Below are 27,291 nucleotides of genomic sequence, written 5' to 3' on the forward strand. Positions count from 1 at the left end.
ACAACGACTGTCTCAAGAGCTCACATCACATTAAACTTAAGTGTCCCTTTTATTATTGCAAAGAAAATCGGTAGCTTTCCCGACAGCACCCCAATGAATAGGAAGAATAGAGTGGCACTGAGTGCTTGGTCTGGAATGTGGCTGAGGATGCCCACACTGAGTGAGCACTTCACTGTCCGAGTCTGACACTTAAGGTAAGCTACTTGCATTTTAGTACTTCTTGAACATGTGCTGTTGAGTCTGATTTGATTCAAACTTTGAGACTTCTATTTCTAAGCTGTGTGATTTTTTTTTTCCCCCAGCACTGTATTTCACAGGAGAGGGACCTTGTAAGACTGTGTACCCGACTGGCTAAGAACCACAGTGTCCTAACTAATGGTGGCCTCTGTGTCAAAATCGTTTCCATCAAGACAGAATATAAAGGACAGTTTAACATAAAGCCAGGACCACTTTCATTTAAGCACAAAGCATAAGCCAACATAAGGGCCAATCTGGGAGACTCCAGAGTAAATGGGAAGTTCATATGTGTGTTTCTGCATATTCAAAAACAGCACATGGGCAGGACCCCCAGGCACTAAGAGAGTTAACCTCAAGGCTACAGAGTTTGAGTCTCAGCACTGTATAAACTGGTCCTGGTGATATACACTTGTCATTTCTGCAACTGGGAGGTGAAGAAAGAAATTGAAGACCTTCCTCAGGTATATAACAAGTTGGTGGTCTGCCTGAGACCCTGTAGAAAAAAGGAAATGAAGAAAAAGGGTAGGAAGAGAAGATAAACTTTAATTCAAATAGAAACCACCATAAAAACCATGAAAATGTGGAAAATAACATCAATAGGATAAAAGTGATATGGCAAAATTATGCTACTTACACACAGGTTTCTATGATATTTCCATTTTTCAAAGCCATTTTGTGACATCTTTTAAACCCTTGTAACATTTGAAACTGTATTTATGAAACAGCAACTCAGAAATTGCCTTACATAAATGTTATAACAAGTACAGTTAACCCAACAGTACATCTGATAACTTAATTATGCCTGATTCACCTTGAAAAAAAAAAACCAGTACACATTAAAACAGAGCTAAAATGCTCTTAAAATGCATTACATTTACTTCTTTATATGTTTGTCCATATACACGACTGTGGAAGGACATACGGAGGCTGGAGGATCCCATGGGAGATTTTTCTCCTTCCACTCCATGGGTTCTGGTTTGTACCTCACAAACCAGCACACTTGGAGGCAAGCACCCTTAATTCATGGAGCCGTCTCACCATCTCCTAAAACGCTTTTTACAGTGTAAAAATAAACCACCAGCACAGACACAAACTCCTATTTATTTTATTAAATACAAACCTGAAATGTTAAGTAGATATAACAGAGTCTAAGAAATTATATTTTCAAGTTCCAAAATATCTTATTGTTGCTTTGACAAGTAAAACAATGCTTTAAAACATTTTTTTTAATGTCTTGGATGGAGGAGAGCAATTTAGGAATATAAAATAAGCAAACCCCCAAACTTACAAGCATATTCAGAACTGTTCTGACTCCGTAAAGTGGCTGTAAACAGCTTGTTTCTAAGAGTTCATAGCTTAGAGGAATGTGACCATCACAATTTGTATCCGCTTCTGTCGTGGAAGCCCCTGCAATGCTACACGGTTGTTTCATGTTTCCATAATCCAGTCCTAACATTACCAGTGAGGTCAGTAGCTAGCAAGGGTCCTTCCTGCCCAGTGCTTTTAACTGGTCCATTCTGAACAGCTAAGTTCAGGCCATAAGATTTCTGCTGACTTTCCAGGTCTGCTGCAGCTGGCTTCCTCGGTGCGTCTTTCTTACTACTGGTTGAAACAGGCTTATCAACATTTCGGCTACTTTTGGGAAGTGTGCTGCAGGCATCGCTGCTGTCTTGCTGGGGTGGGTTGTACTGCCTCTCTCTATAGGCTAAATAAGCTCTCCGGCTCCTCGAATGTCCTTCATTGCTGCCTGGCCGGCTTTTAGGTAAGCCGTTCTGCACGCTTCCTTCCACACTCGTCGGGACATCATAGGCATACTCTCGCAGGACCGCCAGTCTGCTGGCCCGATGTCCTTTACTTCGGTTTTTATGATGGCGGGCCGGGTGCATGTTTGTTCGAAACTGCACGTCTAGAGGAGCCACGTGCATTTTAATATCGTTATCCATCGAGTGCTCGGTCAGACTGTTATCAAGCTGAGGTGTGGCACTCGCAGGTAAGGCGTTGCTGTGGTACTGGGCTGCAGCAGCCTGCAAGTTTGTCAGCTTGCAGCCCTGGGAAGAGTTTTTGAAGCTCGACGCACTTTTGTTTGTGCATGAAGACTCTGCGCTGCTATTGGTGCACTTCGGTGCCTCTCCGTTAGTCCCGCTTGAGTTGGGGGGCTGGACATTGACTTGCACAGAGTAGGAGCTCCGCCCCGGGCAGCACATCATTATCCACGCAAGCCGCACATCCTCCCTGTTGACGCAATGGTGCACCACTATGAAAGCACTGAAGCTTAAACAAGTGGCTCCAAAAAAGAAGGTAAAAACCAAGTCCAAAGGGTAATACAAAGAGACAGCCATGGCCCCGAACATCCACAAGGTGACATACAGGAGCAAAGTCAGGCTGGCCCCCAAAAGCTGAGACTGAAAACTGTGCTCATTTTCCAAGGTGGATGTGGAGATGAGAGACAGAGACATGGAGTCCTGATGATTCACTTCACCGTTTTCATTGGCTGCCAGTCTCTGCTGCTCCTCCGTCGGCTCCTTGAGCTCATATTTGCGCTCAGGGTGTCTTTTCAACTGAATAAATATGCTTAGAAAATACATACAGTTTACAAAAGTGATGAAGCTGGCAGGTCCGTAGAAGGCTCCCAAGGATGGCTCCCAGGCCATCCAGCAGCTAGGAGAGAACATGGGGACCAGCTTAGACACTTTAATATTTCAATAAAGCACTCAGGAGACTGCCACTGACTGTGCCTACAAACCACTCAAGAAGTAGTGGGCTCGGGCCCGGGTCTACAGAGAACATGCACTACTCACTAGGGCGCACTGGGCCGGCTGCCGTAGTTCTTGATGTTGGCCGCTGCGGTGATGCCACACACTATGATGGGGATCCCGCCTCCGATCAGGTAGAACCTAGGAGAGACAACAGCTCATTATCCTGTCTATGTGGCAGGTACGTATGCCTACTACACCGGCTGAACACTTTACAGGTCATTCTCTGAAGATCAGTCCCCCTTCCTTCCAGTACCACGCTGAGACAACATTCAGAGACAGCTTTTTTAAAGGACAGCAAATGCTTTGAGTTTGGGGGTCTTTGTTTCCTTTCGTTTCTGCTTTGCTTTTCCATTTGTTTCTTTTTCAAAAGGGAAGTCTCTGAGCTGAGAAAAGCTGGTCAGCTGCTGCCACCCTGTGGCCAGGCAGAAGAACACTTGGGGCTAGGTAAGGTTTTAGCTGGTTGGGTTTTTAGTTAGGGAAAGTGGCTTCCACTAAGTTCAGCTAGTGAGCCCCAAAACGCCAGTGTTGTTACACAGCAACTGTTGAGATTCACACACATAAAATATGGCAGGAAGAAGTGTGGAGGGTGAGCTTTCCAAGACTCTCAGCACAGCCAACAGTCTTCAGTTCTCTAACCCAATGGCAGGGACCTGACATAATCCAGGCTGGTGAGCAAACCTCCATGAACCGACTCTGGTGTTACCTACTCTATCTGGAGCTCTCTTTCATTGCTTCTGGAAATAGATGTGGCCCTAGATCCGCTACACTCCTCCCTGCTCCCTAGATCTCGTCCACTATCAGGGCTTCAGTGACAGTGGCATGTGGAAATCAATTGGGGTGAGCACTCTTAGGCCTCCCTGCGGCTTACCGTCCATGCCTGGTCCACCACAGCTGTTTTTTTTCCTGTGGCATTTTCAGCTGATATAAACACCATCTGCTGAGGTGGCCAGCTTGCTGGGGCCATCCAGGCATCTTCAGCTTTCTGATCCTCACACTCCTCAAGCCAATCAGTCGTCAACCCCACAGAACCTGCTTTGCACATCTAGAGTACCTTCTCTCGCCTCTTGGAGAAAACCCCAGTGACTCATCAACATTTCTTACATTCAGACATTCCAATTTGTACTTCACACTAATGCCACACTCTCCTAAGATGACATTGTCAGGCCAGTTCTTGAGTTAAAAATCTCCAGCAGCTACATACATTTTACCATAGCTACCTTGTACAGCTCTTTGCTCTCTGGATTATAACACTCCATTTTGAAAAAAGCAGGCATCAGATGCCTACAACTCAGGAAATTGACAAAACTCATGAAGCTTACAAAACATAACTTAGGAGGCCCTTCCCTGAGGTACTACAGGCAGTAAGTAATTTTTAAAGGAGAAGAGACTCTCCAGTAAGGTAGCAAGAAACGTCAGGCATGCAGCTTTCCTATGCTGGGTGGGGCTAGTTAGTGACACTGTTGTTCAAGTCATCCATTCTCCTGTTAAGTAAATCTAACAAATGCGCCAGTTCCCCAAGATGGACTTGAATGAACTGAATCATTTATTTGGTCTCCCAATGACCTCGAACTGGTGTGAATAAGAAACAGACTCCTAAGGAAAACTAACCTCTAAGTCCCCCAGCCAACTCTCTCCCTGAATCCCCTGTTCCTCCAGGCCACCCCATCCTATGCTCAGCAACCTGCACTTCTGTTCACTCCATATTTAGCATGCACCCTCTCCCTACCGTAACCCCCAAGCCAGGCTCATGCAGCAGCTTAGCATATGCCTGCTCCTCCCATGTGAGTGGCTCTTTTTTGTACATACAATTCTGCAATTCTGCACTTTCAAGAGATCTGAACAATAGGCAGTCCACAGCCCATAGCCAGGTCTGCAAACTCAAGGACAGCGGGTACGTTCAGCTGGGTGCACATCAGGCCTTCAGTGAACCCACTCACCACTGATCTAGCACAATCTATTCACAATTCTTCTTCTTATAAATGGGCAGGAAAGATATATAACTCCAAAATCATTCTGTCTTGTACAGAGAGAATAAATTAATTCTTGAGATTAAGATCAGTGATACGTGACCTCTGAGAACTCAAAAAGATAGTACTTCACAGAAAGCCGATACCACCCCCATGCTCTGTACCTGCGTCTTCCTGAGATATAGATGCCGGTAACTCTGAACCAGTCCGTCAGCTTACAAGTCCTTCCCTTTGCCTCTCAAAATCCACACCCACGGCCCCTGTTGTTGTAACCTAACAACTGTGCTTCAACTAAAGCAAACACAATACTTATGAGCACGTGTGGTAGAACAAAGCTGCCGGGTACCTCAGCATCGGCCGTGGGGGAGCGGGTGGCTCATCGGGATCCTGGCATCTCTTAGCTTTCTTAGTGACTTGTTTGTAGATATTTCTAGCGGTGACTCCGACCCACAGTACTGTGGCAAGCGTAGAATAATGAAGAATGATCCCAACCTACAAGAAAGTTTGGACAATGTATGAAAATTTAAGAAGAAATGTTCCCTGAGTCTGACAAAAAATGCAGAAAGAAGGCATATTGTGACCAGCTCCTTCACACGCTCATGAAGAAATCAAGGTTCTCACTGGAAGGTGCAACTTATCAGTTAGCTCATCTTCTAACTGCCACAGACAGGAGGGACAGAGAAGGCAAAGGTAATGAGAACACAACAGCACATAGTAAGTTCTGGAGAAAGACACCGTTGAGCAGGTAAACTCAGAAACAAAACTTTGCCTCTGTTCTACACTGTATCCCTTTTCCTACCTGGCTGTGATTTCAGCAAGGTCACACACCATCCCGAGCACCAGTGTCCATGCTGGGCAGCTTAGGGTGCTGTGAAAGTGCAGTGAGGTTATACAGGCTGCCTACACCAACGCTTAGCTATGGTACTTTACTTCCTAAAAACAGTTAATGTGATTATTATTAGAAAAGTCATGTTGAAGGAGTCATGTGAAGTCACAACTTGAGTCTCTTCAATTTTAATAGTGGGGACTTTACCAACAGAGAGCACTGCAGTTCTGTGGAGCCCAGATGGGTACAGAACCAAGGGCACATCAGGTACCTGACAGTGTAACGGCAGTGCAGGACATGACACATATCGTCATTTGTTAGTGACGGCAGGAAGTATGCTGATCACACGCCTGTCACAGCACCTCTGACTGAGGATGAAATTGTAGATGATGATGAAAGGAAACATAAACGACTCGGAACTTAATTTGAGAAACTAAGCACTGTACACTGCCAGATCAAGGACACAATCTAGAATCTTGTTTTATTTTATAGGAGGGGGCAGAAAGTCAGACTAAGTTTCAATCTGTAGGCAAGGGTGGCCTGTAACTCACTAACTCACAATCTAGCCCGATTGGCCCTGAACTTGCAGCAATGCCCCCGTCTCATCTTCCAAAGCGATAAGACTTATAAGCATGACATATCGTGCTTTCCCAACTAAACTTTCTATCTTTTCCATCTGTTGTTGTTCTTGATTCTTTGCTTATTTTGGAAACGGAATGTCAAGTTCTCCAGGCTAACGTTAATGTCACCACTATGTAGTGGAGGATGGCTAGAAACCCCTCGTCCTCCCTCTAACACCTGGGTACGGAAGTACAGGGTCCTCCACCACACATGGTTTTTATGTGGTGCTGAAGATCGAATCCTGGATCATACTTTTTCTTCACACAATTATTACAGGTAACGCTCTAGAAGTGAAAACTGTCAAGAAAACTCTTCTCCTTTAAGGGGTAGCTCCCCCACCTTCAGAAAACTCATGTGCACACTGCCAAACCCAGGTCAGCATGAGTTAAGCTGCTGTTGCTAAAGCCGAGAGGCATAGAAATCAGAGTAGCTCTTCACCAGGATAGTTGCTACTTAGAATAAAGCTTGCAGACTCAAGTACAGCCAGGACAGTGGTCCCGCTGAGCTAAACTAGAACAGTTAGACATCATCCCTTAGGAAGTGGCTCCTTGGTTTGCATCAGTTTTACTCACTTCCTAAGAAAGGTTCACAGAGAAAAATGTCACAACCCTTTCTGCCATCTAAAGTCATACTAAGCACCTGAAGGAAAGGTAGCAAATTTACTGCATAGAAACCAATAAATTCAAAAGGCATCACTGAGTTTTTACTCAAAATTCTATTGCTGGCGATGGATGCACATTAAATACTGTACGTTACAGACACTTCAGAGAAGAGGGCAAGGTAAGCACCTTTCTGAGGAGAAGAGCTCAACAGTTGACCAGACATGTTTTCTATGGCATTTCTAAATTTCCAGAAAAGTGTTCGTTCTTCAGAACGCTTCCCACTAAAATGATCATGAAAATGCAGACTTTTCCCAGTTGTGGGAGCAATTCACCAAGCCACAAGAGGCAGGAAGATGGACATAAGATCCAGGAGGCGCTCCTTGATCCTGTGGTACTATCCACAAGCATTGGATGATGCGTAAAATACAATCTGGTAGTCACACATTCAAATAAAGCTGAGCCTGGAAATGTGCTCAACGGTTTAGAAGTAAGTAATGCATGGGACATGTAAAGAGCACATTAAGTGCAATACAGCATTACCTAAGAAAGGTACCCTGAGCCAGAGAGAAGCACTCTGCCGTGCAAGTTTGAGGACTAGAGTTCAGAACCCAAAGGCAAGCTAGGAAAGCTGGGTAAGCATGGCAGCCGTCTAACTCAGAGCTGCAGGACAGAGGTCTGCAGCCACGCCAATAGGCTCTTCACACTCAAGCGTGATTGATGGTCTACAAGGCCCCAGTCCTCAGCCAAGCACAGTGATGGCAGTGGGAGATCTGACCAAACTGTTCAGCATTGTGATCATGCCTCTGCTGTGTCCCACCATTAGTGACTTGGGGCCCTCAACTTTTATAAAATACTTATATAACAAGCCAAAGTACCTCTTAAGGTTAACATGCAAGTTAAAGACACAGCCGCAAGTAGACAGCTCTTCCTGTTTCCTGATTTGATTTTCCCTACTGGCTCTCCCGTACCAGCACAGCAATTCTCTAGATAACAGATAAAAAAGGACACTGGAGAAGGGCGGCTGGCACCTTATTTGTAGATTAAATCATGGAACAGCAGACCAACAAGGAGAGTTAAACAAGGTCCAGCCAAATCCCTTTATGATTGGCTAAGAAAACCAAGGGCAGAAAATGAACAACCAAGCAATTACTCAGTGGTCCATGGTGAACTGGAACACAAATCCCCTGCAACCTCCCAGCTCTGCCTCTTTGCTTCCTTCTGCTCCTTCCACAAAACAGTTAAAGGCAGCAGAAAACTAGGACTGATTTAGGAACCTAGCAGCTGGCACCTCTAACACTCTCAACTGATCAGTGTGCAATAGAACATGCAAAACTCCTATCCTGTTTGTAAAGTAAGAGACTCCTGACAGAAGGAAGGCACAGACAGCTACCCAGATGACATGCCTATGCAAAATGGCACCTAAAAGTGAGCACGTTGCGGCTCAGTGATGAGGTGGTTGGCCTGCTTTGAGACTGTCAGGGCCAAAAGAAACCAGCTAACTGTGGTGCCTATAACATATAAAAAGACACGCTGGCCTGGTGGCTTTCTCGGCATCACAACCACTCGTGGCTCGCCTCACCCTGCCCCCCATCCTAACCATCTCCAGCCCATGGATTTCCCTTCCTCAGCTTCTCACTCCTATATAACACGGCCATTTCAGCCAAGCGGCCTCTCGGTCCTCTCTTGACTCACCTCTGAAGGAGAGATAAACACGTTTTTTGTTTAGATCACAAGTGTGGGATGAGAAAAAGACTTGTGAGAAAGCAGGTGATGTTTATCTCCTTAGAAGTCCAACCACCGTGTGGGGGAGATTGGTTGTTAACCAGCCGAAAAAGTCCTTGAACAAATTCTGAGAGGAGGTATAAATGTGAACCAAAAACAGGAGGTGGGGCCTTTGGAGACTAGGCATAGTTTTGGCTGTTCATCGTTCCACTTCGAGACGCTCCTAGAGAGAACTGCTCAAGGGAAGGCTTTGGGGCTCCAGGCTCTGGCTGAGGCTCCAGGTTCCAGCAGAAGAAATCCTGCTGATTACACCAGGAGAATTGTTCCTCGGAACTGATGTCCTTACCGTTTCATTATTGTATTCTTTAATCTCCTTTTCCTATTGTTTAGGTTAGCCGGGTTATAAGTGACGTACTCTCGGTACATAAGTTCATAATAAAATACATTTGCTAAGAAGATTGAGCCTAGACACCTCTCTTCGTCTCCTTTGCTTAACATTCTCTTCTCTCTTACCCTCCCCTTATCTCTCTCCTCTCATGGCCAAGCCCAGTCTGGTGGCCACGTTCAGGGCACTACTCTCTCCCAGCTCTGGGCTGTTCCAGATGCCTCTGGCTACACTCTCCCTCATATCTACAACAAAAACCTTTCAGTCAATCACCTTGGAGCAGTCATGTTCTCAGTTTACACAGCTGGTGCTGAAACCCTCATTTTATAGAGAGATGGGGTCTCACTGTACTGACCTGGTACTCTCTTTGTAGACCAGGCTGACTTTGAACCTACAGAGATCCACCCTCTGCTCCCAAAGGCTTCAATTAAAGGCCTGCAGGGCTCAGTTTTAGAGATGGAAGATTGTTCTATTTAGCCATTTAGCCACCCTGACCCGTATTTTACAAGAGAAATACAGAAGCCTCAGCTGGGTAGACTAGTAGAACAAGAGGATGAGGCGGGCACAGAATGACTGCCACCCACCAGGGCCTGACATCCTCACGCAGGTTTCCGTCCTCCACACGGCTCTCCCAGCCCGGCCAACAGAATCCTCTTACAGTGTGAGAGCAAGGAGCCTTGAGTCATGAACACGAGAACAGGGCTGCTATGTCTGTCACTCACTGAAAATGTCCTTTGTAAACCTTTGACTGGAGCATTTGTTCTGAGGTCCTGTAGAGAGGCTATAACCCACTATTTGGTCATCTTTACAATCGTCTCTTCCTATTTATGTCCTTAATGAATGAATTAGCATGTCTGCTTCAGGAAGGCAAGGTGCTCTCTGGGACGAAACTGAGGAGAGTTGTACCAAAGCGCACCGCAGGCTTTACTAACAGGACCGATGCTAAATAACGCCTGGGGCTTGATTTCTATTGATAAACATGGGCTTCTTTTTCTCAGTAACTAAGGAGTGTCTACTATGGGTCAGATTCTGTGTTGGTTCATTTAACCTGTGGTGGCGTAGAGTCCGGAGACAAGGAAGAGTAATTAGGCACCATGACATTATAGCAAGCCCGGACAGCGGGGCATGAGGGACAGTATCTCTAAAACTGTTACTGACAGTACCTGCAGTGTAAGCCAGAAGCAAGGATGTGACTGGTGAGGGACCGAGAACAAAGAAGCTGTCTTCTGTCTGTGTATTGTGCTGATCCGAGACTCATTACCTGGAAGTATGCTTTCCAGGGCAGAGGAATGGCTGACGCAAACACATCACACAGCTGAGATGTCACTGCGTCGTTGCAGGCAGTGCTCCTAGGTAACACTTACTGAGAAGTTAGTGTAAGCTTGCTACTATTGAAATGCGGTCACTGAATCCTCTCGGCGATTGTTACAAACGCACAACCATTTTAAATTAGTTCTTAAGAATACAATGGTGGTGGTCTGACCACAAACAGGCCATGATCCAGCATGATTGGGCCAGGCATGGCCTGAGTCTCTGTTAATACACTGATTGTTCATGACGTAATAAGCATCTGGAAATCTACCAGCGAGATGAAATTCGGACCTTGACAACAACCTGTACCTCATCACAGAAGCCCGATTCAAGGTAACTACCTCCCCTCTTCTTACCCTTCAGTTTTCTTGCAACTACCCATCTTTATGGAAAGCGGGTTATGTTACTCATGTTTATCACAGGAAAAAGGCAGGTCAGTGTGAATTATGATTTCTCAGCCTATTTTTACCTAAGCCTCACTGGTCGTGGTCCTCACTATTCAGTCCATGCCCAAGTTTCTCACTGTCTGTGACAGGCACGCACTTGGTTGCTTCCAGGTTTCGGCCACTGTGTACAACACAACATGAATATTCAGACCCACAAGTGCAAGGTCATTAAGCCTGAGTGAAGCTCCACGGTTTGCACACTTTTAAAGCCTCACAGGATACACTCACTCGCATTCCACTTGTTCACCGGGTCATACTTGTGCACAGATGTAAGCTCTCTACATATGAGGGGCACAGTCAAGGAAACCACTGAGATGGCGGCTCCGTGATGGGGGTGGGGGTGTTGCGAGTAAGAGTGAGAGCATCTGGATGCATCTGAAAGGTTTTAGAACAGAGAGAGAAAGAAGCAAGAATGGACACGGCAAGAGCTATCTGGAGAGAAACAAAATAGCAGGGTGGGGGAAGGGGGGAACTTAGCCGTCGTTATAAAGGGGGGAGTAAGGGGTTAACATAGATGGGGGGAGGTGAGCAGTGCCAGGAGGCTACCTGGGGAGGTTTGAAATGTATAATAGGTATTTGTGAATAGGGACTGAGGGAGCCCAGCACAGGCTTAGATGTGCCACCACTGGTATATGTCACTGCTGGCTTATGTCCCTTCTGCCTGAGGCAAGGGAAATGACTTCCTTTGGCAGCCAGGTGCCTGTGTCACAAGTTCCTGAGTTAGGCTGGTATTTATCTAGACACCAGAGATCCTTCTAGTCCAGTGTGAGGTGATTTCTGGACATATGCACGTCCTGAGACTTAACCCACTCGTATCCAGTATCATGCCTGCATAGCTGCCATGCTCCCTGTCATGGTGGTTGCAGACTCTACTACCTTCTGGAACAGTGGGCCCCATAGGAAATGCTTCCTATCTTATGTTGCCTTGACCATGGCATCTTTTTTTTTTTTTTTTTTTTTTTTAAGGCTGGCCTTGAACTCACAGAGATCCACCTGGCTCTGCCTCCTCGCATTAAAAATGTGAGCTGCTGTGCCCAGCTGGTCATGGTATCTTACCACAATAATTAGAAAGTAGCCAAGACATCATGTCTGCATACTGGAAGGAGACTTTTGTACATTAATGTCATATTTAATTTTTTCTAAACTTTCATGTCATTTCTGGTGATGCATGTGTGAATTAGTTTTGCTTTTTAATGTATACAGTCATAACACTCAACAATTCAATTATCACCTCAATTTGCAGGTCAGAAACTGAGATAGACACACTGGCAACTGGAATCATGATTTCAAACTGAAATTTATAGTCTATGCTCACTGTTGCTGTACAATAGCGATGAAATGATTCCTGCTTATCATGAATACAAAAAGGCACCAGAATGGAATATTATTTGATCATTATAAAGAAGGAAATGATACCATATTCAGGCACACAGATAACCTTCAAGCACGCTGTACAATGGTAGGAGGTCACACAGCCCCAGCAGGCAAAGTCAGACAAGCAAGAGAAGGAAGGAAACTGCTATTGGTTGGAGGGATGAGAACAGGGGAGTGGCTGTTCAGTGGGGACAGAGCGGACACTCCCCGAGTTACATGAAACAGGGACTTTCCAAGGTGAGATGCATAGACAACACTGCACACCTGTGCACCATGAGCTAAGTGACATCTCACGTGCTAGGATTTAGGTCACAAATTCAAAACAGTTCAACAAACTGGCACCTTGCCCATCAACATACTCAGTAAGTGGTAGAACTGAGGTGCAAATCCAAGTAGTCTGATTGTTCACCGTTGTATTACACTGCTTATCCTTACGTAAGCAATACACAAATAAAGAAAGAAAACTATCTTTTATTCTTACATGGAGAGAAATATTCTATTCCTTTTTTTAAAAAATTAATTTATCCAGATTACATCTCAATTGTTTCCCCTCACTTGTATCCTCCCCATTCCTCCCTCCCTCCCACTTTCAATCTATTCCCCTCCCCTAGGTCTGTGACCGAGGGGGACCTCCTCCCCCACTATATGGTCATAGGCTATCTATCAAGTCTCATCTTGGTAGGTGGAAAAGAATAATGTATACATGAAGAGCAATGGTTATAATTTAAAAGCAAGAGTTAACTATTTAATTATTAATGTTTAGCAATCCTAATGGGTTCTTAGTTTTGATCAATTCCTCTGGCTTTCATCAATGGATTAAGTCCTTCTTTAAAATCTGTCAGAAAAATGCCATTTCTTTTTCACTCGAAGCTGAGACTTTATAAACATTGAAATGAACTGTTCAGCCCTGTAAAGGGCTTGACAGATAACAGGCAAGTACTAAGGACAGAGAAAAGCTTTTAGAACTAGTCATTAGGCTGCAAATAAGTATTCAAAACTTCAAGAACACTGCCAGATTGCTTAGTGGGCGGTATTAGACTGGGCTGCAAGTAAAGCGAAAACTACAGAGAAACAGTGTTTGTTTGTTTTACAGTTAATGAAACACAACACAAAGTTATTTTCTAGTACCATAATTTTTTTTTCCACCCTAAAACCTTTCAAGTTTGACTTACTGCTTGACAGACGCTGGCATTTCTGGTCTGGGTTATTCCTCCCACGAACACCACGCAGGTCAGGAAAATATGAAAGCACAAATTCACGAGCATGTGCCAGCTCTTGAGACTGATCCGAATCAAGCTGTTGGAAGAAAGAGGAACGTGACCCCTGGGTCGGCACACTGGCAGCAGGGCTCTGATGAGCAGCTACAGGTTAAGTCTGACTGCACAAAAGGGTACATTTAAATGCTTTAAGTTTTAAAATCTTACTAACTGAGCATACACTACAAATACAACACACACACACACACACACACACACACACACATTCATATACACACTCGCTCACACACACACTCATAATTTGAGGGACCATTTGACCTAACATTGTTTCTAAACATTTAACTTTACATATTTTTAAGGCACTCACGAACCATAGCACCCACTAATGTTATACAAATTCTCCGTCGTCTCAACACAGACAACAGTCACTAATGGTGTCTAAGAATACTGGATTACACACTTAGCTGTACAGAAATGTTGGCAGAGCACCAACGAATTCTGTCCTGCCCAAGCTACATAGCCACATAGCCTAAATGCCCAATGCATTTCCTCCTGCCCTTTTATAATGAAATGTTGAAGTTTCTCTTTTTTCTTTTCCTTTTCTTTTTTTTTTAAATGCATCAAAATCACCTTTTGTCCCCAAAGCAAATGTCAACAAATGCCATACATGTCTGACTTAAATAGGAGAATACTTCCTAGCAGAATCTTTGTAAGTAAGTCTTTTGCTTAGCGAACCCTTTTAGTCCATTACTTCCAATCAGAAAATAAAAGTTTCCATAGCTGTGTCTTCAATGAACAGAAACCAAATCCTCTGTTCAAATGTCACCAACTTTCTTACAAGTGCCATCTTTACAGATACTGCAACAGTGTAAAAGCCATAAAATACAAGTGTGGACTGTCTATCACCGAGAGAAGGCTCTGCAGGGACCCCGATACATGACAAAACTCCACTCTCCTTCAGGCGCCCAGTACTCACTCCCACAATCTCTCCCAGGTACAACCCAGCAAACTGGAAATGGGACGATGTCCTCAACAGAGGAGAGAAAACTCAGGGCTGAAGTTAGCTCTGGAGCCTCAGAGAACGACTCTTCCCACCCCGGGTGGCATGGAGCAAGGGCGATGTACAGTCTGGAGTAAGCATCCTCATTCTGCATGGGCGCCCCTGCTGTCACTCCTAAGCTTAGAGCAACTGAATATGAAATACAGTCCTTCCGTCCGTGTGCACAGGTCTACAGTGGTCGGATGCACACTCCTACCTGTGGTGGTACATGTAACTGATGATAACGGCCAAGAGACACAAGAGGAGAATTATGGCAGTCGTATAAATCACAGGATGCAGGAGACTGGCTGCTGGCGTGTACAACTCTGACCCAGTCAGATCCTAAAGGGGACAAAAAAAATGGTCATGGGCTGTTACAGACATGTAGCTACCAGAAGTTTCTTGAATGCTGTTGACCAAAAACTCTGGCCCAGACTGACATCTCTGTGTTCTATTCCGACTCTGTCCCTTGCTCTTTGTCTTCCTACCTTATGTTGTGCTAACTATGGTAGTTTTGTTTGTTCTTTGAAGAAAGGGACAGTTTATTTCAGCTCACAGTTTTAGAGGGATAAGAGTCAAGCACGGTTGGGAAGGCATAGAAATGGCTACAGGAGCAGGAATCTGGCTGATCTCATTTCCTCCACACACAGGAAACAGGAAGATAGTAGGAAGTAAGGTAAGGCTACAAATGCTTAATGCCTGAGCAGTGCACTTCCTCTTTCAAGGCTCTACCTCCTAAAGATCCCACAGGAATCTCCAAACAGCACCATCAACAATGAGCCCAGTGTTCAAATACATAAGCCTAGGAAAGACACTTATTATTCAGACCATCACCCTGTTTATGGTTTGTATCATATGCAAAAGATGTTTGGCCTATCAATCCTAGAACCTAAGTCTCATAGCCATGCTTAAGGAACAGAAGTTATAGCAAAATAAAAGGATACAGAGGGTCCTAGAAATCTACAAGTAGAACAATATGATAGGCAGATTTGGGCCCAGGGGTCCCGCTCAAACTAAGGCACCAGCCAAGGACAATACAGGAGGTAAACTTTAAACCCCTACCTAGATCTAGCCAATGGTCAGAACAGTCTCCACAGTTGAGTGGAGAGTGGGATATGACTTTCTCACGTACTCTGGTGCCTCACATTTGACCATGTCCCCTGGAGGGGGAGACCTGGTGGCACTCAGAGGAAGGACAGCAAGTAGCCAAGAAGAGACTTGATACCCTATGAGAATATATAGGGGGACGTAATCCCCCTCAGGAACAGTCATAGGGGAGGGGAATAATGGGAAAATGGGGGGGGGAATGGGAGGATACAAGGGATGGGATAAACATTGAGATGTAACAAGAATAAATTAATAATAAAAAAAAAAGGAACAGAAGTTATACCGCGTATAGAAGCCGATCTTTGCGTCGCTAACAGACTGCATACACGATGGTAATCCCGTAAGATTTTAATGAATCTACTATTATGTAACATTAGACAAATCATTGAAATGGTGACCAAAAAAATCTAAGATAAATCTCCTTAAAAATAAGAAATGCTGACTTTGACTTCAGCCCGTCAACTCTTGGTAGTCTGTTGGCTCTGTAGCAAGGACAGTAGAGAAAGGCGCTTGCCTAGTGTGGCTAAGCTACAAAGATGAGGCGAGGATTCTACACCCCTTTGTGGCAGCACTTCAGCCACCTACGACACCCTTTACCACCCTGTCACCGAGGGCAGCACAAGCTGCTGACCCCACTTCGAACAGGTAGACGTTGACAGGACACTTAGCTCCGCTGTGCTTTTAAATTTTATTCTTTCGATTATTCATCATGTATACAATACACTGATCATATCCATGCTCAGCCCCTAATTAAGCAACTCCTCCCAGTCGCCACCAACACAGCTCCTTCCAAAGTTCACATCTTTTTAAAAGAATGCCTGTTGAGTCCAACAGTCATGTTCAGGGCTGGACCACATCCTTACTTCCATGTCTATCCACAGCGAAGAGAAAAAAAAGAGAGTAGCACCCCACACGAGGTGACGATGCAGACCCTACCCTCCCTAATACCTTTCACCACTTAACACGCTCATAGTCACCAGCTGAGACAACATGGCAGATGACAGTGTCCCCAAGGCAACAAAGCCATCAGGAAGTAAACTCAAGTTCCAAAAACCTGAACACACCAAATACCATGCAAGATGTGACTCCTACCCTTGCAGGTCACAGCTGCAGGGGGAGAGAGACTGACAACTGAGCCTGACTGCATTTGCTGAAGCTAGAACTACAAAAAGCCTTGTAAGAGACAAAGCTCAGGCATCAATGGCAGCAAGCCACTTAACAGAACGTGGCCCCGTCGCTAACCATCCAGCACTTTATTCAGAACAGCTCTATGAAGTTGGTACATAACTAGTTCCATTTTACAGATCACAAAACTGAGGGGTGTAAAAACTAAGTCCTGTGAGGATCAGATCCAAGGGACCTTCACTGACAAGTGTGGATTCCCAACCCCAAAATGGACACTCTCTTGCTCACAGAGAGCAGCTACCTTAATCCTGCCTTCCTTAGATAGGACCAAGGCACATCACAAAGATACCTGCACAGCTGGCCACAGCTAAGGGTACAAAAGAGTGGCTGGATGCAGGAAGAAGCTCACAGTGATGCATCTATAACCAGAAAGCTCTTCACAATGTCTGAAGGAATAACAGCTGGATGGAAAAATGAATTCCAACCTTGGTGCTCTCCTGCATCCTGGCCAGCTGCAGACTGTGAGTACTCCATTTACTCAACAGCCATAAACTAGGTGCCCACCAGACGGGCACAATGCTGGGCAGCAGATGTGCAGCCATAGGTAGACAGTCACAGGCCTCAGAGGGCTCAAGGTGAACTTAGTACACAGAAGGAAACGGACAAAGGCCTCATTGATGATCCTACAGTCTGCCCTTGTAATGTGCCCACAATATGGGTCTACAACACATGGCCCCAAGAAACAAGTCTGATGAGACGTTTAGAATATCAGGGACACTTTTAAACCTTTGGGTAATGAGCATCCATTATTTATATGAGGAGCAGTCATACTAGCACAGACATAAGAGCTAGAGATATAAACTTTCAGTATCCTGGACATAGAAAGTATCAGAGCCAGCACACTCTGGCACTGCTTGCTTCAGAGTCTACCGACTAACCACAGGAATTGGGGCTGTTATCCCCTATAAGACAGAGAGATACCAACATCTCACAGGAAGTAGGAAGGGCCGAAGAAGGATGCAAAGACACTTCCCATAGTCCTGGGCAGAACATAACTCTGTCACAAGAGCAAGACAACAGGAAGAGAAGCTCAATGCACCAAATTTAGCTCAAAAATAAGTCCAATGAAGACTAAAGAAACTCTGCTCCATCAGAGTAGGCTCTGTTCCCACAGGAACAGTGACCTGCCCAAATGCAAAGAAGAAGACAACGAGGAAGAGGAGGGGGAGTAGGGAGGAGGGAGGAGGAGAAAGAGGAGGAGGAGAAAAAGAAAAGAAAAAATCCTACATGATAAGAGACCTAGAAGAATGTGCAAAGGGCACACAGTAATCACTTTAAGACTTGAAGGGTAAAAAGAAACCAAAGTTTTTCTGTAGATACTTAGTAATTATTCAACACAGAACCATCAAAGTCGTAGAAATCTCCCTTAGATATTCAGCATTTAGGAGGAGAAGGGGGATCCTTGCTGGTTTGAGCAATACAAGATAATGTAAGAATTGGAGGCCACTAAAAAGCTTAGGTCAGTAGGATGGTTTTTAAAAAAGATTTGAGTCTAGTTATTGTGAATTACATTATACTAAGACAGACTGTCAGAGAAAACTAGAATAAATACATTGTATAAATACAGCACTAGGAGGAGAAAAAGTAACACTGTTAGTAACTCTATTACAGAGACAGAACAAGTCCCTACCCCAGACACTCAGACCACTGTAGCCCAGCACTAATGGTGACCTCAGTTTCTATTCTTCCCAGCGAGATGAACAGAATCCAAGCAGGGTGCTGTGTTGCATGGGACACAGAGACAACCGGAAGTGCAAAGAACAGGCACCATTCAGGTTCTGATGTATTGTCCACCTGACAGAGCACCAGAGGTACTTCAAGGCCAGGAAGAGTAAATAGAAAATGGGTAGAAGTTTTAAAATTTTCCATCACCACCATACCATGAACAAGAAAAATGAAAACTGCAACAAGGCAGGAACTGCCCAAGTGTTCCAGGATCTGCTTTAGAAAGGGTAGCTCAGGGAAGCCTCTGTGTGTCACAATACAGACATGCTCAAAACTTACAAAAAGAAAGAAAAAAGAAAACAGAAAATATATCTGAAATCAGAAATGAAAAAAAAAAAAGTCAGGAATAAAGAAAACAGATGATGACTTCTATGAAACTTTTAAACTTCCCTTAAGGAAAAAAAATCATGGTATTTAAATACAGGATCAAAGAGCAATAGGAATCTCTAGATGTAATGACAGGGAAGAGAGAAGACACACAAAGCAACACCATGCATGCTAGGTACAGAGTGTGAGCACAATCACAGCTGACCTAGGGCACGCTATGTTAGAACGCTGGGAGGAAGAAACACGGGGCTTCTAAGTGCTTGGGCATCAGCCATGGTGGCTAGTGGTGGGCAAGGCACATGTGGAAATCACAGTAATCTAAACTGTATTAAAAGCTAATGAAAGAGTAAAAAGAACTGGTCCTGCTCATCATTAGTTTCATCTTGCAGAAATGCAGCCAACAGAGACATCACAAAATGTGTAAAGTGACACTATGTAAGTAAACTGCTGGAAACGGACCCAACAGAGAAAACCTAAGAGAACTAGGGGAGGGCTAGAAGATAAATCCTCAGAGCTAAGGGAGAGAGGGAGAGGGGGAGGGGAGGGGAGGAGGAGCGGGAGAGGAAGGGGAGGGGAAGGGAGGAAGGGAAAAAGGGAGGGAGGGAAGGGGAAGAGAAAGAGAGGGAGAGGGAAAAGGAGAGAGGCAGACAGAGAGAGAGATAGAGACAGAGAGACAGAGAATATGGCAGTGGGCTTTTCTCCTTGTGACACGTGAGATGTGAGAGATGAAGTGGGGCAGAGTGTGGTCAGAACAGCAATTCTGGATCAGACTGCCTGGATTCTAATCATTGCAAATCTATGTTCCAAACCTAAGCCACCTCAGTTCCAGGCCTGCGGATAAGAAGCGATGACAATTGCCTATACCATAAAGACGAGACAGGTGCATGGTACGTTGAGTGCCTACTGCCAATCAGCTGCCACCACGCCATCTCTACTGCCTTAGCACGCAGCAGCAGCAGCACAGTGTGTCCAGTGGTATCACGTGTCTTCTTAAATCACTTTCCCACCTCTATTTTGATTTGGTGGTTTTTTGTTTTTGCTTCTGTTTGTTTGTTTAGGTTTTTCAAGGCTAGGTTTCTCTATGTAGCCCAGGCTATCCTAGAACTCACCCTATAGACCAGGCTGGCCTCAAACTCAGGTAGGTACACCTTATATTTTGAGGCAGTTTCTCTCATTGAACTTGAACTCACCAATTCAAGTAGACTGGCTGGAGAGAGCACCATGGATGGCCCAGTCTCGGCCTCCTCAGTGCTGTCCTTACAGGCACCCAGAACGACATAAGGCTTTTCACTACAGGTCTCCAATCTTTCACAGTGAGCACTTTACCTACTATGCCATTCTCCACCCAGGAAGTATGGTTTAGGACAATGTATCCAGCAAGCAAGCATGCGTGAAATGGGTGAACACAGGAATACATATTCACATTAAACATACAAATCTCTTTAACATGCAAGAAGCCATCAACTGTAGTTATGTACAACTGATAGCTGAGGGATTCCCACTGTCACATGCAGAAGTAATTAAAACATTTGAAGCAGATGAGTGTGCTGTTTAAAAATTGTTTAGGCAAAAACCTTGCTCGCGTTCCTGGGGAAGCCTACATATATTAACTGGACTTGGTTTGCTTTTACTCAGCACACTTTATAGAACAGATGTGCAAGCACCACTAGAGCATCAAGGAAGTGGCCGCTGGATGCTAGTAACAAAGGCAAAGCAGGCACAGTGAGCGCTTCGCCCTCCCAGCTGTTACTGAACGAGGTGTTAAGATCCTACCTCGCTTCTACTCCTATTGCTCAGAGCTCCTTTGATTCTTCTGACCCCCCCCCCCCGCCTGCACTGGTAACTTCTGATATCAATCCAGTAATTCCAACTTCTGTCGAGTGTTTTCACCCCCTCAGGTGCTGGATAGCTTCTCTGTAACTCAGTACAGCAGTGCGATCAGAAGAACCAAGCAGGATATCATTACTCTGGACTTAGCAGCAAAACGGTATTTGTATCTCATTCTTTAAAGAGCAGTTCTCAAACGGAATCACAAGACAGAAGCACGTGGCTTATCGCCCAAGAGAGATGAGTACTTAGACTTTACATAAAGACATAAGAAGACGGCACGCAAGAAAATCAGGATTACACTGATGACTCAATAAAAATTTAGAAGAAAACAAAGACAACAGTTTTTAATTTTAAAAGGGCATTACTTCTGTCTTAACCTGATATTAAGTACTGTAGGACAGTTCTGCTTTTCTTTTGTAGTCCTGATGCCAGACCACAAGGCTTTATACATGCTATATAAGCGTTCAGAGCTATGTCTACAGCCTTAACTGGGATTCATTCCATTACAAGCCTGTAGGATGAAGAAGGGACTCTGAATTTTCCATGTACTCTACAACTTTTTCAACAGTCCCAGATGTGTTCCCATCTTCTGCCTCTAGGTGGCAGTTACATCTCAGAAAACAAGAGACTCTGAAAACAGAGTGGAAAAACTGTGTTCCACATTTTTTTTTAAAAGATTAAAAGTCTGAAAGATAAAAGAATAGCTTATTCCTTCTAAAAAAGGATTATACTAATTTAAATAGTTTAGAAGAACAGTTAGGAAGTTCAAAAATAGAACCTTTCAACTAGTATTAGATTAAACAAAAACAAAGTTTCACATAGTGCAGTCAGTATCACTGTGAAGCTTAAAATGCAGTATTTGTGTTTCATTCCTCCTGCTCAACTTCTGATTAGTATTATATACATGTCAGGCAATCTTGTATTTCCTATTGTTTCTCCTTCAAACGCTACACAGTTTCCAATTATTTTATCCTCAAAATGTGAACGGGAAACATTTTTAAGCCAAAATCAATCAAAATGCAGAACTGTGGAACCAAGTCTCTGTTGCTATATCTACTACCCAACTCTCTCCACTAGAGCTCGGGGACCCCTGAGAAAGAGAAGGTGGGAAGACTGTAAGAGCCAAAGGACCAGGGAGTTGCTGTGAGACTGTTAGGTACGTCAGACACCACCATCCATGAAATGTCACCAACGTGCCTGCCCAAACGTCAGCAGAACAAGGTGGACAGACACCAACAGATGTACTAACGTGGAAGGGTGACGGGAACTCACAAGGCTTCAACACTACACGGAAGTAACAACAGGTAACTCAGGATGCTGACAGCCGGAGAAATAGTCTCTTCTCCAGGGAAGAGCACACCAATAGGTTATTCGATACCAAGTGGTCAGCCCTTAAAGCATACGCACAAGGAACACTATAGACTGAGCAGGTTGTATGTATGTGCACGTGCACACACACAAACACACATACTCACTCATACATCACACCACCACCACCACCACCACTACTACCACCACTATTACTCCCAACAACAATAATAATTAAGGGGAAAAAGTCATGAATTTGAAAGGAGAGCAAGGGGAAGAAGGAATGAGTATTAAAATAAAAATAAATAAATGAGTAAGTAAATAAATAAATAAATAGCTTAAGAGAAATTGTTAATTAATGTCAACTCAGGGAGGGAAAACCAATTTTTACTCGTGTATCGTGTGTGTGTGTGTGTGTGTGTGTGTGTGTGTGTGTGTGTGTGTGTGTGTGTGTATATGTGTATGTGGGGGCAGGGGGTGAATGACATGTGACAAGGGCATAGATCAGAGGATAACTTCAGGGAGTCAGTTCTCTTCTTCCACCATGTGTGGGTTCTAGGGATGGAGCCCAGACCTTCAGGCTTGGCAGCAAGCAGGCCCCCTCACAGGCCCATTCGTGCTTTAATTAAAAGACAAAGTGGTGAAATGTAAATTTACAGAAACCAGACACCTTGTGAAGAAAATCATTAGTTATCAACACTAATTTAAAGCACAAAAGGATAAATATAAAATAATAATAATTAATAATAATAATAACAACAACAATAAATTGGTTTTGGTGATATGTTCTCCGCCAACCATCAGAGAAGTGCTGAAGTAGGGTATATTGGGTATATTGGGTATATTGGGTATACTGGGTATGGCTCAGTGCTCTGCTCACAGCCATGTGCGCCTGACTATCCATGGTGTCACTGATCATATCACCTGCAAAATAGCCACTTTGCTGACTCAACTGCCAAGTGACCAGGAAAGGCCTTAAAAGATAGAAGCAAGGAAAATGAAGCAAACGTTACGGAACATTATATCTGGGTTTGCCTTAAGATCATTTCTAGCAGTAAATACTATCACATTAAAAAAAAAGAAAGAAAGAAAGTCAAGTATATAAAAACCATGTTTCAAGATTACTTATACTTGGATAAAATGCTGCCTAGACACCAGATTCACAGTGGGAGTTAAATAAACAGGGGAGCCTTGGCTATTTCTAGGCAATGTCTCCAGACCTGCAGCCATTCCTGTCTTTCTCTACACACACAACCAAGGTGGTAACACCTTGTAACAACCACAACATTAACAGCCAAAACTAAGATGGATTATTTTACCCTAATGTGCTCAGAAGTAAGACTGAAGCAAGTGTCAGTGTTTAAGAGACCTGATCCCACCTATTAATAGAAGCTACTTTACAAAATGGTTAACAGCAACAACAACATTGAATAATAGTGAGCAGAATGGAGCTGCCTGCCAATCACAGTGAAGACACCACTTCAGTATTGTCCATGCAGTCAAGAGCCGCAGTCATCCCCCCTCATTCCCGTGTTAGTCCTCAACTCAAAAGGTTAACCCTGTTGTGGGTGTGTGGTCAGAAAAGCAGGAGAAGGCAAAGCAGTCAGGAAAACCTTCTGTGACACACTGTGCGCTCTCTGGCGAACCAACTGCCCTACGTTAACAGAGTCGAACTACATAAGCCCAAGGTATATCCATGTTTTAAAGAGGTCAGAGCCTGGCTGGTTTGATTCCTGTATGGTTCGCCGACCATCCTCTACAAAATACAATCTCACTCACTTCACTTCAAAGTAACTCAATTTCCCTTGGAACCCAGAATCACCTCTTGCATAATTAAACGGAGCCGTTTATGTTAAGTTAAAAAGCAAAAAAAAATTTTTTTGTTTGAGCTTAGCTACGCATAGCGAGCCATTCGAATATTTAGTATTTATACATCAAGCTAACAACGGGCCACACCATTAGCACAGCGTAGTTGCCCAGGGAGCCGCACTGAATGGTGGTGACGTTCGCATCCGAGTAGAGTATACAGCACCCGTCTGACTTCCAGCCTCCTTGTCCACTCAGCAAATCAAAGTCCCACTGTGCTGCCACAGCATCTGCTCCGTGCGCGATCCGTCGCAGCGTCACATTAACAGGGATGTGGTGGGTATCTACGGTCACACCATCTGGAGAAAATGGGGAAAAAAACGTTATTTCTCAAACAAACTTCATAAACAATTAAATGCCGACTTATACACTGATGGGCACTCTGCGAGATCTTTTTTCACTAGTGACTCGTTAAAACAACAAAGAACAGAAATAAGCATGTTTTAGGAAGAGCAACCAATAAAGCCACGGTGCCCAGCAACTGCCGGGTAACATCTGCCACACAAACCTATTTTCGTGAGGATCACGGGGGTCACCACTGTCCGCCGCTTGCCATCATCTGCCAACTTTGTTGAATTTCCAGTGGCCGGAAAAAGCTTTCCATTGCGGAATGCAATGAGTTGAAGCTTATAGAGCGAGTCATCGGTTGCTCGGACTTCTCGTTTTTGTTTTGGTGAAAAAAGGGAGGAAGGAAGCTGAATAGAAGCCTCCATGACAGTATTCTGGGAAAAAAAGAAAAAAAACCACACACACATACATATATTGTAAAGTTCATCAAACTAACATAAAAATCTGAACAATGACAGTCATGAAAATGTTCAAATTGTATGCTAAACAGGTTTGCAAAGAGTATGTGCAAAAAATTAACATTTAAAACAATTGACAAGTTCAGGAGGAAAAAAAAAAGTCTGAGCCGCACATTATAGCATATACCATAGAAGAGAGAGAAATGCAAGTTCTTTTTCGAAGAGTTTAGGAAAAAGGGTATTGCTAATTTTCCCAAGACAACACACACAGCTGCAGCAGACAGCATTAAACGGATGAAGGATTTCAGTGGTCACTCATCAGTTTTACAATGAGCAAGAACAATCAGCAAGGATGAACACAGCCAGGTTCACACAATAAAAGAACAGAATTTTACAGAGAAAACAGACATTTCAATTGAACACATTCTTTTCCCAGCATCCATTTCAGGGAGACAATGAAATGGGTGCTTGGGAAAAGGTAACAGAAGAAACTGAAAGTGCTTGCTGGCCACATGATGTGTCCTTACTTATTCACACTTGATCTCTGTCAAAAAGTCAAACAGCAACGTCATCTGTGTTTACTGTGGATTTTATGTTACACAGCATTCAACTTTAAAAAAAAGTCTATACACTCAGAAGCTAACAACCAACTTATTTAAAAATATTCACTAAGAGAAGAATTTATCATGAAGCCATTTTCTTGGCCTTCGACCTCCCTTCTCCCTCAAAAGCAATCTTCATGAAAGGTACCAAAAGAATTTCCTCTTGAAAGACAAAGGTGACTGGTATTTCACTTTAATAATGCTTGGTTTCTGAGACATATGGAATACTATGCCAAATCCTAAGCCACCATATAATCTAACTAAAGTCTCTTGCTTACATCCATGTCCTACAACGTCTGTGGCAACAGGAGCTGCACAGCTTGAGCCCTCCGCTCTCCACAGGCCTGGCATGCTGGGCAAAGGGTCTCTGACAGCGGCACCCCGCCATTGTGCTGTCTGACAAACTCCTGAATCCATCTATTTGACTTGCTACTGAACAAGATAATTTGTTGACAACAGAAGAGACAGATCAGAACATGTGGCTGGCAGCCAAGAAAAGACTTTATACAAGTCTGAACACTGTGCTCTTTGGTGGAAGAGTCGTTCCAGCGACTTCCTTAGGTGGCTGTCCCCTTCCCTGGACTCTAAATAGTGTGCATGCCTGTGTCCCGCTACCAAGGCCTGCAGCTTTGATGCGTGCATCTCTCTCTGCTTATTAACTAGACAGGAAAGAATTCGGGCTGCAGATAGCATTATTCCTTTTTTTTTTTTTAAATCTCTCATGTACTACTTCCTGTCACTTACATTTACTGAAAATAGCTCACTGTTAATAAATTTAACCAAGTAGACATGGCATGCTTACTGAAAAAAAAAATTAAAAGGTTCTACTGGAGCAAATGATTGACTTTATAATTACGCAAGTGCTCTGCTTACAATGCTGGCATGGCAGATATCTGGCAATAATCTGTTGGGTGTGATTTGAGAAATTTACATATTACTTTTAAATTAAAGATGTCACGAAAATATCTGTCAGAACTACTGTCTAAGAAAACCATACAAAGGTTTGCAGCCTCCTTACAAATGTCCAGCGATACGAATGCCTCCATCCAGAGCTTTGGGTGGCTCACCAAGAAGAGGCAGAAAGAGTGCCAGAGCCAGAGGGAATGGAGGACACTCCCTGGGAGAACAAGGCCCTCTACACCAACTGAGCAAAGCTCCTGTGCACTCACAGAGACTGGACCAGCAGCAGCACAGGGCCTACACAGGTCTGCCCCGGGTCCTCTACATGCACACCATGCTTATTAGCTTGTGCTTTATGGGAGTCCTGAGTGTGAGAAAAGACGGATCTTCTGCCCGTTCTTAGGACTCTTTTCTTCCTCTTGGACTGCCATGTCCAACTCTGATATGGAAAGTTTTTGCTTCAACTGGTGGTATTATATTTTGTCATGTGTGGTGGTTATTTCTCTTAGGAGCCTGTTTTGTAAGGAAAGACAGAAAGGGAGGGGGAGCCTAGAGAAGGGAAGTGAGGAGGGACTGGGTTGAGAACAGAGAGGGGAAACCGTAACCAGAATATATTGTATGAGAAGACACTCTACTTTCAATAAAAGAAAAAAAAAAAAAAAAATGAAACAAACAAACAAACATAATGTGATATAAAAAGTTTACTATAAAGACACGTATTTACTAACCTAGTAAATTTCCCTAAAATACACAAATTTCTTTACGTGTATAAGATGGTACCTAAAGATAAAAATCAAAACATAATTCAATTATAATAGTTCATAATCCTACATAATGGACATCTATTCAAACTTAAGAACTATAAAATTCATAAAACAGCTTCGTAAAGAACTCAAAATTATTTGGAAGTAAAAAGAGTCCTCTAGGAGAGATTTAGTAATGATAAGCCAAATTGATTTTTGTGGTTCAGGAACACGTGGTGGCCTGCTGGAGGCCTGAACTTTCTGGCCTGCTGGAAGTCAGAGAGAAAGACAGTGGGTGGGGACAAAAGAATAGAACCTACAGCTGTCGTAACTCAGGGTTAGATGACAAATTGATTTTTTTTAAATGTCAGAACTAATATTGTCTAAAGGAGAGTTGAGAAAAAGAAATGTAATACTTTGGAGTTTATTTTAAAAGTCCAATCTTAAGC

At 43.8% G+C, this 27,291-nt stretch overlaps 1 protein-coding gene across 2 annotated transcripts in view; it reads right to left on the bottom strand.

The window, feature by feature from the left end:
• Positions 1-1,634: 1,634 nt before the first annotated feature.
• Adgra3 (adhesion G protein-coupled receptor A3) overlaps positions 1,635-27,291 on the bottom strand; it is a 101,785-nt gene continuing 76,128 nt past the window's right edge. For both annotated transcript variants that reach the window (XM_051165391.1, XM_051165392.1), the window contains 7 exons: positions 24,360-24,573; positions 23,942-24,150; positions 14,721-14,845; positions 13,420-13,543; positions 5,307-5,452; positions 3,036-3,131; positions 1,635-2,895 (listed from right to left, as the gene is read on the bottom strand). In XM_051165391.1, the coding sequence (XP_051021348.1) occupies positions 1,653-2,895; positions 3,036-3,131; positions 5,307-5,452; positions 13,420-13,543; positions 14,721-14,845; positions 23,942-24,150; positions 24,360-24,573 (2,157 nt within the window). In that variant the 3' untranslated portion in view covers positions 1,635-1,652. The remainder of the gene's footprint in view (positions 2,896-3,035; positions 3,132-5,306; positions 5,453-13,419; positions 13,544-14,720; positions 14,846-23,941; positions 24,151-24,359; positions 24,574-27,291) is intronic.

This window comes from Acomys russatus, chromosome 22 (genome assembly GCF_903995435.1).
Source record: "Acomys russatus chromosome 22, mAcoRus1.1, whole genome shotgun sequence".
Classification (NCBI taxonomy): domain Eukaryota; kingdom Metazoa; phylum Chordata; class Mammalia; order Rodentia; family Muridae; genus Acomys; species Acomys russatus.